This window comes from Marmota monax, unplaced genomic scaffold (genome assembly GCF_021218885.2).
Source record: "Marmota monax isolate L192 unplaced genomic scaffold, Marmota_monax_Labrador192_F-V1.1 WCK01_AAM20220418_F8-fsc00062, whole genome shotgun sequence".
Classification (NCBI taxonomy): Eukaryota; Metazoa; Chordata; class Mammalia; order Rodentia; family Sciuridae; genus Marmota; species Marmota monax.
The window spans coordinates 5823676-5839302 of record NW_026695221.1 but is presented as its reverse complement, the minus strand read 5'-3'; the positions used below and the strand labels follow the sequence as shown (position 1 = coordinate 5839302).

Below are 15627 nucleotides of genomic sequence, written 5' to 3'. Positions count from 1 at the left end.
ACTCTTTACCACTGACATTACTCACAGCCTGGGACGTGGACACAACCGTGGTGCTGACGGGGACCTGCCGCACAGTGGGGGCTCCTGTCCCGATGCTGATGGGTGTGTTTGCAGCCCCAGAAGCTACAGCCACAGTCTTGGACACAGCAGCATTCATACTGGGCAAGGATACTGCTGAAGAATGAACAGTTCCAGACCCACTGGCCACTGAGGCCCCTTGCTTGGCATGGGCTGCAACAGTGATGGTCTGGCCTGCTTTGGGAGGCATTACTCCCAGGCCCTGCACGATGCGAATTGTGGCAGCTGGCTTCGCTTCTGAAGAGGCCACTGTATTTTTTCCCTTCTGATCTGCCACACTCACACCAAGGGCTGGCATCAAGCGAAAAGCTGAACTGGAGGGCTCTGCTGGCTTGAGGTCGGGAGTCACTTTGACCACAGTGGTGCCTGCTGGAGCAGATGAAGGAGCATTGGCTGAACTGGCCTTGGCAGGGCTATCAGTTGCATGGACTGGATTGGAAGTGACATGTAAGGTGGCAGAGATGCCTTTGCCTGCAGTACCACCTCCTGTCCCGAAGAGGTCCTGAGTCAATTTTACTGTGGTAACCTGGGACTTAGCCAATGTGGCCATCATGTCCGGTGTGATTCGAAGAACCGTCTGGCCCTTGGCATCTGTGGTGATGGAAGAGGGCGGCAGTCGCAGTACATCCTTACCCTGAATACGGAAGTTTGTGGCTGTGAGTGGGATGCTGTTGCCTGTCTGGGGCTTCACACCAAGCTGCCCAGTGATGGCCACCTGTATGGGGGAGATATAGCATTAATGAAGGGGTGCATGATGCTGACTGATCACACAATAAAATTAAGCAAACCTCTATTTCATGTATGTTTCATATATCTTTACCTTTTTATTTTGAAAATAATAAACAGGCACAAAAGTAGAGAAGAGCACAGCACACCCCCTTCTCCCACCTTCATAAGTAATCACTTTGTATCCTTTCCCACCTTGGGGAGAGAAGGGTAGAAGAGAGGAACTGTAATTTTGGGGGGGAGTAGACGTTGGGGTTTAAACCCAGGGCCTTATCACTAAGCCACACTTACATCCTCAGCCCCTAGGAACTGGAATATTCTAAAGTCTATCCAAGATTGATCATTTTACTAATCAAGACTTATCTATAGGGCGGGGGTTGTGGTTCAGTGGTACAGTGCTTGCCTGGCATGTGTGAGGCACTGGGTTCAATTCTCAGCATCACATATAAATAAATAAACTAAATAACGGTTCATCAACAACTAAATATACTAAAACAAACAAACAAAAAAAGACTTTATCTATACAGAAGTTCAATAGATTAGACCAAGAGGAATGAAGGGAAGGAAGGGAGAATAGGGAAGACAGTGGAATGAATCTGACATAATTTCCTGTGTGTGTATATGTGTGTGTGTGTGTATATATATATATATATGAATACACCACAGTGAATCTCAATATTGTGTATATCCACAAGACTGGGATCCTAATTAGAGTAAGATATATTCCATGTTTGTATAATATATCAAAAGAGATTCTATTGTCATATATAACTAAAAAGAACAAATAAAAAATTCTAAAAAGACTTATCTATATATCCCTAACCTAGGAAAGGACTTTTTAAAATAAAAAAAAAATTTAAAAAAAATCACAATGCTATCATTACTATTCAACATAATTACATCTGTATATAACAGTATTTCCCCATCAGTCTCAAGTACATTTTATTCTATTTATGGTTGGATCACCTTTATTTTGAGAGTAGTAGTGTGGTGAGGTATCTGCAGCACAGGCTCTAGAGCCAGACTCCGTGGGTTCATATCAACTCAAAGGGAAAGTCAAATGCTCCATGTGTAACAGATCAACCCCTTTAGCCTGCTCAGAACCTTCTTCTCTATGGCCCCTCTACTGGACCATTGCCACACAGACATGCCATGACACTGGACACCCTAAATACAAACAACCCTGGCTCTGCTCCATACTGCCCTCCTTGCTTCACTCAATTCCCCTTCACATTCCACTCCAACCCAGTTCTCAGAAAAGCAAAATTTCTCTAAAAATTACTTATATTCACTAACTCTGCTTCATCATCTTACACTCTTTTGAAGCCATTCCCAAAAAGCCCCTGGAACTCGTCGCATTTATTCAACTACATACAATGAGTCTCTTCTTACACTCTTCACCACACCCAATATAAGCACTGCTTTCTCCTGCATGAGCACACTTTTCTGTCTGCCTTGCAGTCCCTACACCTCAATTTTCTTGCATCTTGGTAAATGAGACCACTATCTATCCAGTCACTGCAACCAAAGCCCATGGGGGCCATTTTCAACTCCCTTTTCTTGAGCTACCATGCTTGAGCCATATGTTCATGCTTGCTCACTTGTAAACCAGTAAACCAGTTACAGCTTTCCTGCTGTTTCTCAAATGTATTCACTTTCCATGCCTAAGCCTGGAATGCTTTATCTCCCAGTCATCATCGTAACCATAGCACACCAACTTCATTTGCCTCGCTCAAATTTCATCTCCTCATAGAGGCCAACTCCCATCGTCGTGGATGAAATTAGCACACTACCATTCTCCAACACTGCCCTGTCTACTGAGCCTCACAGCATCTCTCTTTTGTGTGTGTGTGTGTATGTGTGTATATGGTGCTGGGGATTGAACCCATGGCCTTGTGCTACCAACTGAGCTATATCCCAAGCCCCTCACAGCATCTCTTATTCTCTGACTCTGATGTACTTATCTGTCTCCTCGCCCTCCGAGAACACAAATTCCACAAAGGCAGGGCTCAGTCTACTTAACAGACTACTAAATCCCCAATCCTTCACATAGTGCCTGCCACAAGAGACAGTGAACAACTGCTGAATGAAAAGGCTTCTTCATTGTTATATAACTCCACTTCTTCATTTATAAAATGAGAATAACAGAAGTGTCTATCACCCTCCAGTGCTTGAGAAATAAACCACTAACATCTATAAAATACAAGGCATGGTACAGATACACAGGAAGCACTCCTGTCAATATTTCTACTAGTTTGCCAATACAAATGTATTCTACCATTACTGGTGTAAACTGAAAAGCCAATTAGAATATGGCCATGGGAGTTTAAATAAGTCCTTGAAGAGTCTCACTAAATCCATAAACTATTACCAAATACTAAATTATATGGAAAGAAATGGAAGACCTCCCTTGAGCATCCACAGAAATTGCAACTGCCTTGAATGGAAACATACTTGAAGAACCTATAAACAAAGAGCCCAAGATGACAAATCTTTTTTCCACAGACATCTGTCTGTTCAGGACCTCCAGCCTGAGGTTTTTGTTTTGGGACAAAAAAAAAAAAAAGAACCACCTGGAGAATTCCACGTACCTGCTTGATGATGTTCTGTCCTGTAACATTTTGAATGACTGCAGTTGTAGAGGCACTTGGAGCCGAGCTCCCAGGGGAACTTGTGGCTGGCTTGCTCACAGGGCTGGCTGCAGCAGGGAGACTTGTCACCGTAAGCCCTGTCTGCATGGGTCCAGGCCGCTGTACACTGGGTGCCCCAGTTTGTGCTTTGATTGGAACAGTGGCCATGACTGCCTGTTCAAGGTGTGAGGCAGAGAGGTCAATTAGACCCTGAGATGGAAATCAGCACTCCAAGGCAGGATCTCCCCATGTGTCACCACCCAAGAATTTTCTTCTAAAAGTACTATTACTCTCTCAGTGTTCAAGGCTCAACACTCTCTGAAACAGACACTGCAAATTTCCTGTATTTGTATAAAACACCTTAATTTTCAGAACATCTTTACATTTAGCATCTGGTTATTCCTACATATTCAGGGCATATATTCTCCTTTTATATACAATAAGAGAAAAATGAAGTAAAGAGGATAAAAATCTTCTGTACAATCATACAGATAGTCATTGGGATACCCAAGACACACGGCTGAGGCACAATGGAAGGAGCCTGAGATTTAAACTAAAAGGTTTATTAGATTTATATCCCACCTATACAAGGGTACTATTGTTTGAACAATGGGAAATTACTGAACTTCTCTGAAAGTCTGATTTCCAACATGTAAAACAGTATCTAAAAATGCTTACAAGGCTTTAAACATAAAATGCGTTATCTTAGTGAATTTTATCCTCAGGAACAATAAAATCTATGATTCCCTGGTCCTTCCCCAGACTTTGACCATTTGACTCATCAGCCTACCTCAGTCCATAGTCATGTTTCCCAGTGACCTACAGTTTCCATTTACCTGGGGTACTACTTTGGTCTGTGTGGCAGTGGCTGGCACCCGGATCTGTGGTCCTGGTGGCATCTGTGGCAGTGTCTGTGCTGGTCCTGCTGACTGCTGTGGGACAGCAGGAAGGCTAGGTTGAGCCACCACCCGCACCTGGGGCAGTCCAGCTGAGCCAGAGTGGCTTACAACCCGGGCAGCAGCCTGTGAACTGGGTGGAGTCTGGCTGGAAGCTGGGGATAGCATTGTTCCTAGCTGTGGCATTGTTGGTGAGGACACCAGAAGAACCCTATGAGGAACATCAGGGAAACAAAAATAAGAACTTAAGTGGTGGCACACACCTGTAATTCCAGCTACTCAGGAGGCTGAGACAGGAGGATGAAAAGTTTGAAAAGCATGGGCAACTCAGCAATACCCTACCTCAAAAACAAAAGTTTTCAAAAAGGGATGGGGATATAGCTCATATAATGCTCCTGAGTTCCATCTCCAATAGCCCCCCCCCGCCCCCCCCCCCGCCCACACACACACACAAAGAAAATAACCTTAGGACATGCATACAAGAGGATTTTGGAGGAGAAAATACAGAAACAAAACAGAGGCACTTACCCTGAACTAGACTTAGCTGGTTCTGAGACAGAAGTAGAGCCACTTTTGTTCACTGATGACACAGGCGGAGGGGAAATTGGAGTGGTAGGCAATGCTGGTGTGGTGGGGGTTACAGGAGTTACTGGGGTGGGTGGCATACTAGAGTCACTGAGGCTCATCTGGCTTTGCTCAGAAGGTCCACTGCTGAGGACTTTTAATGAAGTCTCCTTGCTACTGGACTTCTAGAAAAGATGAGAAAGGGAAATTTACCACAGGTGTCATAAAGGCTCCAGAAAGGAAGGCGTGGGTGGACTCTTCAGCTCCTGATGCACAGTGTTAAGTACCTAGACCCCAGGATTCTCAAGAGGGTTCTTCATGAGATCACTTACCACCTTGGAAGGGGGCTTGGGTTTTTGCTGAAGGGCTTTTCTGGCTTTAGCCGCAGCTGCTTGTGCTTGGTGAATCCGCTCTATAAACAAAAGTGGGAAGCTTCAGCAGGAGTTGGATCTTAGTATATTAAGGGGGTGAGAGTGGGGGGGGGCAGTTTGCTAAAACCCAAGGCCTTGCTGGTGGTAAGACCCTGCCTCCATAATCCTATTCTACCTGAATGCCAATGGAAAGAATGATGGAACTGGGACAGAAAAGTCAGAATCATCACTGGTCTACTTGGACACACTCCCCAGAAGCCTCACACACCAAACTCTTCTTCGCTCCGGTCACGATGCAGGTAGATCCACAGTTTCCGTCCAATGTCATATTTTACACAAGGATCTTTTTCATAATGTAGTCGATCCAGGGCACCACTCACTACTGTGTTGACCTGAGAACAGAGAAAAGGGAAGTAAGGGTCAGGCCAGACCCAGATAACAGAAGCTGTTTGGAATCCAGAGAAAACTCCCTAGATGATTCATAGCTGACGATATAACAGACTATATCTCAATCTAGCTATGTCTTCTTAGTGGCTCACCAAATCACCTGGCAAAACAAAAAATGCTATAAATTCCTGAGACAGTGATGTTTTCACTGTAAAAATATTTTGAATTCTGACTATAGCAACTTTTCTTTTACTATAAGCTAAAGGAAAACCTAGAGCTGCTTTTGTGCTTCACCGACAGGGGTTTTGGTCATCACTGTGTGCATTTTTTAAGTTCTTTTTTTTTTTTCCTTTCTTCATTTAGTTGTGTTTTTGCTTTTGAGACAGGTTCTCACTGTGTTGTCCAGGCTGGCCTCAAACTCACAATCCTCCAGCCTCAGCCTCGTGATTAGTTGGGATTATAGGTACACCACTGCACCTGTTTTCCTTCATTTTGGGGGGGGGGGGGGGGCGGAGGAAGTAATAATCAAAGATTGAACCCAAAGGTGCTTAACCACTGAACCACATCCCCAGCCCATTTTTATTTTTTACTCTGAGATAGGGTCTCACTAAGTTGCTTAGGGCCTCTCTGAGTTGCTGAGGCTGGCTCTGAACTTAGTGATCCTCCTATGTTTCCTAATAAGTTTTCCTTCTTTTTTTTTTTTTTTAATATTTTTTAGTTATAGATGGACACAATAGCTTTGTTTATTAATTTATTTTCATGTGGTGCTAAGGATAGAACCCAGTGCCTCACACGTGCTGAGGCAAATGATCTACCACTGAGTCACAACCCCAACCCTCTAACAAGTTTTCTGAAATCCATTCTGAAACAAAGCCAAGCAAAGTTGTTTCTCCAACTTACCTGAGTGCTGGTAACATCTGGTGCAAGAAACTGGGAGTCCTTGAGCAGTTCACAGATCTCTGCCCGTGTGCCTTCTCCATTAGGCAGCCGAGCTGCTGCATCCCGAACTGATAACATTAGGAAATGCAAAGCCCAAGAGTCAAGCAATATCCCCCTACTTGCTCTAGTGGGGTGATGCTCCCTTCAGCAAAGGGCTTTAGTGCTCTTCAGCCTCCCAACTCAGCATCGGGCACACTGACCCCTAGTGGCTGAAAGCTCTGCCATTGGTGTTTCCTACACACTTTCACAGAGGCAAGAATAAAGTCCACAGATACCTTAGAATTCAGTGGGTTCATGAATTCAGGTAAGAAAAATTTATCTTTCAGTGAAATTTAGAATCTCCTTTGATTATAAACACAAGGTAATAAACCATTATTGGCAGTGCTGCGATGTTGTAAGAGAAATCAAATATTTTCATATTATAAATGTCAAACACATCTCCCTATCTGGAAGTTACAGATATTTATAAGACCTATTGCTAGATCCTGTCAATTAAAATAAAAACTCATATTTCTACACATTGTTTTAATTGTTTTGATAACTATTTCAATATGATTGGCTTCTTTATAACTCTAAGCATTTAATGTATATTTAGAATTATCATAACTATGGGAAGGGATCCATGAGTTTCACCAGACTGCCAAAGGGATTCATGGCACAACAAAATCTTTAAGGAAGCAAAGTGCTATAGTTAAACCTATTCAGCTGGCCTGTGAGCCCTTCCTAAATGAACATAAATAATAGCACACCTTCAGAAAAGAACAGTGATTCTTGCCACCAATCTCTAAGAGCAGAATCCCCCCTTCATTTCCCAATCCAAAGCTTCCAAATGCTATGCCTGACTCACCTCAGGGTGGAGGAGGCGGGTGGGGGTATGCAGGGAGGACAGAGATGACTTGAGGAAAGATTCAGAGTGAAAAAATAAATCACCACATACCAAGAGACAGGATGGTGACATAGGCAGGCCGGTCAGAGCGCAGAAGGGAATGTTCCCGAGCTTTGTTGAGGGAAGTCTCCTTGTCAAACACACCCTTCACTGGCCCCACCACAGACTCAAAGCCATGCATGCGAAAGGTGAATGCCTTATGGGGTTGGCTGTATCTGTAACGCTCCTACACAGAGAAAAGGGAGAAGGCTTCTGAGTCAGAATCAGTGGAGTTCATTCTAGATCCACATGGGGAGATTAAAATGGGAATGGAACCAAAAATTCCCCCATGGATAATGAGCCAACTACAGTGAGAAAAGGATGTTCCTCAGAACTGGTTACTGAGCAAAGGATGAGGAAATAAAATGCATTTTGCTAAAGAAATCAAAGTAGTTTCTCTGTCTCTCTCTATATATATATATATTATATATTTATAATATACATATCCCTCCTTAGGTATATTAGGCAGGTGAGAATCAGCAAATTCTTATGATCTCTCAGGCCCATTACAGCTCTAACAGACTAAAACTTTTCTGCCCCCACCGCCCTGCCGCAATCAATCCCAACCAACAGAATATCCACGGTGAAGGTATGAATTTCCTCCATGACGGTAGACTCAAAAGAGAGTCAGGCTCAGCACTTCAATCTATAGGGCCTCACAGAGACAGACTTTCTCTATCTTCTCCATATTTCTTACCTGCTCCTGAAAAACCCGTTTCTCCTCCCCAGTGCTGGGCCGCACCACATAGTCAGTTCTTCTGAAACATAAAGAATTTTGTTTTAACTCTGATTACTAGCAGATGGGTCACAGATCCATCTCCTTTAACACCCAGAACCATTCTCTTTGCAACACACACAAAAAATGTCCCTTCAGAAATGTCCCTTTAGATGTACTCAACTCTTACAAACTCCACTTTCCAGCTCCTACCAAGTAACTCTTGATGGTATTTCCAAAAATTACTTGATACTTAGAAATCCAGAAAAGTACTGGGCAGGTGGAAATTAAGCAGATATCTCGCTGCTAAATCCAATTTAATGGCAATGAAAAATATTAGATAGCAAGGGTATATTTCCTGGCTCACAGGAAACTTACAAATACTTGTACTACCCCCACTTCTACTAAATGCACAGGCTAGGGTGCAGCTCACGGGTAGAGTACTGGCCTAAGATGCATGAGGCCCTGGGTTCAATTCTCCATGCTGCAAAAAAAAAAAAAAAAATCTAACTGCAGAACAACACCAGACAGGAAAGAGCAATATGAGAGGAGTCACTCACAGGATGTAAATTCTAGTGAATTCCTGTCACTAACCCTCAACAAATAATGTAACCTCATAACCCAACTTCTTTACAGAAATGAAGAGGTTGGGGGGCTGGGGTTGTGGCTCAATGGTAGAGTGCTCGCCTAGCATGCTTGCGGCACTGGGTTTGATTCTTAGCACCACATAAATGTAAAATAAAAGATAGTGTGTCCACCTAAAACTAAAAACTAAATATTAAAAAAAAAAAGAAAAGAAATAAGGAGGTTGGGTTAGATAGCACTCTCAAATGGGAAACCCAGGAGGACAACATGTGGAAAATAGTATGTTCACCTATAAGGTAGATCAAATCCCCTCAGACTCTACTGCACATCCCCTTCTAGCATCAAGAACTCCTGGGGCTGAGGTTGGGGCTCAGTGATAGAGTACTTGCCTGGCACATGTGAGGCACTGGGTTCAATCCTCAGCACCACATAAAAATAAATAAAACAAAGGTCTTATATCCATCTACAACTAAAATAAACATTTAAAAAAGAAAGAACTCCTTCCACAGGGAGCCACTCATATCAATGGATATACATTGCCCTCCTTAGGTATATTAGGCAGGTGAGAATCAGCAAATTCTTATGATCTCTCAGGCCCATTACAGCTCTAACAGACTAAGACATGTAAGTACCAGGAATCATGGTTTCATGGGACACCACCCACCATTAGAGTGCTATACTCACACCCGAGGGACAGGTGTTGTAGCATCTGAGCTGTCTTCATTTTCTTGCTGGAGAAAAGGAAAACATTAACAGGTAAATGGACTGGAGAATTTTCACTAATTTGAGAGTTCTAGAAACCAAAAGGGGAAGAGTTGGTATTTTGAAAAATTATACCTTACAAAAGGCCTGGTCTTTGGTCTCTAGCCACAGCTGGAAGAGCGCAGCTAATTCCTTTTCATTATCTTGAGACTGGCCTATAAGAAAGGAGGGAAAAGAAGACAAAATCTAAGGTGTGACTCAGAATCCCCCTTTCTCTTTACCTTCTTACCCTATGACAAAGAGAGAATACATCAGGACTGAAGCCAAGATCCTTGGCACTGCCTTTCCCTTCACAGACTATACCATCACTGCTGCATGTCACCTCCTTAGACAATTCACTCAACAGGTATTTGCTGAGTAACCACTGTATGCCAGGTACTACCTGTGGAGAAGCTGGGGTCATCCAGTGAATTCAGTCTCTGCCCTCAAGAATTTTATAGTAAAGTGAGAAAAGAGCATATATTAAATAAACCCAATATGGAAAGTGGTAGGCATCACATGTTATGAAAACTTACAACAGGGAATGGCTAGTGAGCCACAAAGGCATTCTACACACTGGCACAACAATCAGAAGCCTAAGGAAGGGGAAGAAAAAAAAAAAAGGACTCCTCCTGGTCTGCCTAGAAAAGAAAATCACTCTGTCGGTGCCCTTCTCTCATTTGTTCAGAGTCCTCCTGAAGCTCTTGACACATAATGTACCTAAATCTCTTAACCAGGCTAGACTAGAAGTCACCATTAATCAGCATCATCCAGGTCTGCTTGTGAGAGAATGTCCCTGTGCTTCCCAAAAAGGTCACATTCACCAATATGCTTCTCTTTGATTTCAGTAATTGGCATACAATACCACCAATACCCATCTCCAGGAACCTTTGTGCTTCCAGAATTGCTACTTCAAAACCAGTTAGTTCTATTGCCCATCTTTTTCTCCTGTTTGGTGGTCCTTATATATTTTAGATATTAGCCCTTTATCACATATATGGTTTTCAGGTATTTTCTGAAAAAAAATTGGTTCTCCCTTGATTCTTAACTATAGGAAGGCTGACTGCTCATTTTCTCATAGCCATGTCCTTCAATGAAGTCAGGAGGCAGAGGTGAGATTCTTCAAAGATTTCAGACATTTCTCCTAGTTCTTTTTTTTTTAATTTTTTTTTTTTTTTAGTTGTAGATGGACAAAATATCTTTCATTTTATTTATTTATTTTTATGTGATGCTGAGGATCGAACCCAGGATATTGTACATGCTAGGCGAGCAAACCCTCTCCTAGTTCTTTTAGAAAAATAAGAACAAAAGCCTGTTCCTAAAACACAGAACCCAGAAATAAACCCACGCATATAGTCAATTCACTTTTGGCCAGGGTGTTAAGAACATTCAATGAGGTAAAGACAGTCTGCAAAAAGCAGTGTTGGGGAAACTGGAAATCCACATTTGAAAGAATGAAATTAGGTTCTTCCATCATATTATATGCAAAAATCAGTGGTTTAATCATTTAAACATGTGGCCTGAAACTATAAAACTCCTATGAGAAAACAGCAGAAAGCTCCATGAGATTAGTCTTGACCTTTTTGATATGATACCAAAAGCATAGGCAACAAAAGCAAAAACAAATAAATGGGATTACAGGAAACTAGAAAGCTTCTGCATAGCATAGAAATAATCAACAGAGGGGAAAGCCAAGCTACAGAAAAGAAGGGAATAACTGAAAACGATATATGTGATAAAGGGCTAAAACATCTAAATTATATAAGGAATACCTACAAATCAATGATAAGAAAATCACCAACATGATTTAAAAAGAAACAAAGAACCTGAATAGACAATTCTTATATTTCTATTCCAAAGAAGAAATATGAATGGCCAACAGGTACATGAAAAGGTGCTCAATATCACTAATCATCAAGGAACTTCAAATCAAAAGTACTACTGAGATATCACCTCACACTTATTAGGATGGCTACTGTTAGAAAAGACAAGAAAAGAAAAAGATAAAATAGAGGGAAGAATATGGAGAAAAGAGAAAACTTATGTACTGTTGGTAGGAATGTAAAATGGTGCAGTAACCATGAAAATAGTATAGAAGCTCCTCAAAAAAATTAAAAACAGACCTACCATATGGTCAAGCAATCCCATTTCTAATTATAAGGGGAAAAAAAAAAACCTGAAATCAGGATCTCAAACACATATCTGCACTCCAATGTTCACTGCAGAATTATTCACAATAGCCAAGATATGAAAACAACCCAAATGTCCATCAGTGGATGAATGAATAAAGAAAATATGCTATAACGTAAAATGGAGTATTACTCAGTCTTAGAAAATAGGAAATCCTGCCATTTGCAACATGGATAAACCTAATGGACACTATGTTAAGTGAAATAAATTAAAGGACAAATTTATTTCACTTAACACTTATACAGGGTGCCTCAAATGCTCAAAGTCACAGAAACAGAGAACAAAACTGATAGTTACCAGCAGCAGGAGTAGTAAAACCAAAGTAGGGGAATAGCTGCTCCAAAGGTATGAAGTTTCCATTATGAAATGTCAAGATAAGTTCTAGAGTCCTGCTGTTGGACTCAGTTGTGTACTTAATGAAACTGTACTGTGCCACTTGAAAATTTATTAAGAAGATGAATGTCATGTTAATGTTCTTGCCAGAAAAAGGGGGAAGGGAGATATAGAAGTTTGAAAGGTCTATCTTGACTGTGGGGATGGTTCCCAGGTGTATGCGTGTATGTCCAAACTCATCAAATTACATACATTAAATATGCAGTTTTTAATATATCAATTACACATCAATAAAGCTGGGGGGGAAGCCTGTTCCCTGAGGCTTTTGCTCTCCACCTGTACACCCCAATCCCCACTCCTGCGGTTTTGCATCTAGTCCTTTCTCCTCACAGGAACTGGCTCACCCTCTCTCACTACTCCACACCCTGCCACTATGAGGAAGACCCACATCCACATAAGCAGTACATCCAATATCCTAACCTCTCAGTTGGTGAAAACTCTTCCTCTACCATAACCTCCTCCCTCCACTCCACTCAATCATTCCCACAAGCACAATTGGACTCTGCCAGTTCCTAAAGCTGCTCTATTTTCAAAATGCCTACTTCAGTGTTTCTCAACTAGGGTTGCATTTTGAAGAATTACCTGGAAACTTTTGAAAACATCAAAGTTCAGACCCCATCCCAACCATTTAATCAGAATCCCTGTGGTAAGGTCCAGGAATAGGTATTTTTTAAAAAATCCCACTGACCATAGTACACAGCCAGTCAGGATGAAGAACCCACACTCTGCTTTCTAAACATAATGGCCTGGATTTCACCTTGTCCGTTTACTCCCATGAAAGCTTCACTTGGACCCAGCAGGACAGTTCCCAATGACACCTCTACTTCTCAGCTGCCATTGACCCAGATCCATCTCTCTTTTCTCTCCATTCAGTGCAGATTCCTGGTCCACTGTTTCAGTAATATGCTTCCCAACAGAGTAATACCTTTACCTCTGCCCTTTGATTTTCTGCAACATTCCAATCTAGCAAAATTCAAATTCTGAACTATCCACATTCTCCATGCTTCAAATCAAGCAGCTGAGGACTGCTAGAGGAAAAAGTGCACAAACAGGCAGAAGAAGGCCAAAGAGGTGAACAATGAGCAGTCTCCCCTGGCACTCATGACTTCCTAGCTATCCTATGTCATCTGTGGTCACACTGCTTCACACAATGACCATCTCCCACTTTCCTCAGACTTCCCTTCTCATCAGCAACAGACAATCTCACCTCTCTCACCTTCTACTTTACACTGAAAATGTCAACAGACCAAACTTCCTACAAAGACCACTCAGCCCACTGCTATGTATCCATTATTTCCTTCTTTCCTCCTGCTAGATAGGAAGAAATGTGCTAGCTCCCGCCATACAGAGCTCACCCTCTTCCCACTTCCCAGGAATATATGTAATGCATTTTCCCTTCTCTCCTTCATGTTCAATCTTCTCCTCAAGGTCCACAGTACCCGTCCCATCAACATTTAAACTCACTCAAGGTTTCTCCCATTTAAAATTCCTCTATTGGCCACAAATCTCCCTTACTATCCTGCCCTTGCCCAGCTAAATCTCTAGAAATTCACTGGCTCTTTAACCAGTGATGTGCTGGTAAATTTTTAACTGGTTATAGGAAAGGGGGCCCTGACTGGTCACATTTACAGATTCCCATGGTGTACACCAACACATGGCAAACTAGCCACCTGCTTTTGTAAATATATTTTTGTAGAAAACATCCCCACCTGTTCATTCCCCTACTGTCTGGAAGCTGAGCATTATAATGGCAGAGTTGAGGGGTAATAACAGAAAGCATCTATTCCACAAGCTTAAAGTACTTATTATCTGGTCTTATAAGGACAGTTTGCAGAGCCAGTGTAAATATTATCACTATGATTGACTCCAGCCACCAACCTGAAGACCATAGGCACAGCAGCACCATGAATCACCTCAACTCACACTGTCCCCAACCCTCATCCTTTCACTTAAGGATTCACTATTCACTAAAAATTTTGCAATCTGTTCCACATTTACAATCTCTTATATTTACCCTACTGAATCTTTTAATCACTTGGCTCCCAAGAGTCAACAATCTCAGAATTTTCTTCCTGTCTCTGTAGCCATGTCCTCTCTACATGAGCTGCATTCAGCTGTCTCTACTGTGGAGTTTCTCAAGGCTTAGTCCTCAACCCTCTTTTTTCCTCACTTGACACTTCCTCCCTAGATGACAGCCTCATCTGTGCCCTTCTGATATAGACAGCAAACCCTCTGGAAATTTCAGTAGAAAACCAATACTGAATTAAATTATTCTCTTATCACCATCACCAGGTAACAGCCAATAGAGTAAGCAGAACTTTATAAATTTAAATTAAAAGGACACTGTTCTTTAGAAACTGCTTTACTTGGGGCAGTCCTATATCTCACTGCACATCATCCTTAATAAAAAAGCCCATTTTTAATAAATAAAAATAACTATAGTACAAATGAATCCCACACCATTGGTATGCTTACTATAAATGCTGATGCTACTATAAAATACAATGGCAGATTTGAATGTCACCATCCACAGGCTATATCATAATAAAAAGACTATTCCATATTACTCAGCAATAAAAGAGAATAAACTCACGGCATTTGCAGGTAAATGGATGGAGTTAGAGAAGATAATGCTAAGTGAAGTTAGCCAATCCCCAAAAACACCAAAAGCCGAATGTTTTCTTTGATATAAGGAGGCTGATTCATAATGGGATAGGGAGCGGGAGCATGGGAGGAATAGACGAACTCTAGATAGAGCAGACAGGTTGGAGGGGAAGGGAGAGGGCATGAGGTAATTAACAATGGTGGAATGTGATGATCATTATTATCCAAAATACAGGTATGAAGACACGAATTGGTGTGAATATACTATGTATACAACCAGAAATATGAAAAATTATGCTCTATATTTATAATAAGAATTGTAATGTATTTTGCTGTCATATATAAATAAAGTAATAATAATAATTAAAAAAAATAAAAAGACCATTCCATTTCAGCTTTGGGAGCAAAGTCCAAATGGGGGTGGAGATGAAACCTATACTTTAAGAGTACAGGGATCTTAAAGAATTCCTTCACAGACAAAAATAAAGTTGAATATTACCCTTTTGCCAATCTCCTGCACTATATTGACTAGCATACATAAGAAGCTGGGGAGGACAGGAGAAAGGTAGATAATACAAATTACTTACCAAGCAATTTCCACTGCTGGGTTTTCTCTTTGAATTCAACAAATGGAGAGAAACTGGAAGGAACAGCTGCAAGAAATAAATCACATGAACCAACCACACAGGTGATAGAATGTGTTAAACTCAGGACAAAAGGCTACATATCCCTGAGCTCTGAGAGATTCTGAGAACTTTATGGTGTAGCAAAAGACATGGTATGATGCGAAGGCAAAATAGACCAAACAAGCACAAGAATTTAGACAAAAATTTCTCTACGAATTTGTCTTAAGAATTTAGACAAAAAAAGAAAAACAGTGACC

At 41.5% G+C, this 15627-nt stretch overlaps 1 protein-coding gene across 6 annotated transcripts in view; it reads right to left on the bottom strand.

The window, feature by feature from the left end:
* The window catches only part of Nfrkb (nuclear factor related to kappaB binding protein), a 33961-nt gene that overhangs the window by 5894 nt on the left and 12440 nt on the right, over positions 1-15627 (bottom strand). For 4 of the 6 annotated variants that reach the window (XM_046432620.2, XM_046432624.2, XM_046432621.1 and 1 more), the window contains 12 exons: positions 15332-15397; positions 9654-9733; positions 9501-9547; positions 8214-8274; positions 7529-7703; positions 6553-6659; positions 5534-5657; positions 5227-5306; positions 4859-5079; positions 4271-4541; positions 3396-3608; positions 26-793 (listed from right to left, as the gene is read on the bottom strand). In XM_046432620.2, coding sequence (XP_046288576.1) covers positions 26-793; positions 3396-3608; positions 4271-4541; positions 4859-5079; positions 5227-5306; positions 5534-5657; positions 6553-6659; positions 7529-7703; positions 8214-8274; positions 9501-9547; positions 9654-9733; positions 15332-15397 — 2213 coding nt within the window. The remainder of the gene's footprint in view (positions 1-25; positions 794-3395; positions 3609-4270; positions 4542-4858; positions 5080-5226; positions 5307-5533; positions 5658-6552; positions 6660-7528; positions 7704-8213; positions 8275-9500; positions 9548-9653; positions 9734-15331; positions 15398-15627) is intronic. The other 2 variants (XM_046432623.2, XM_058575294.1) reach the window with 1 other exon arrangement.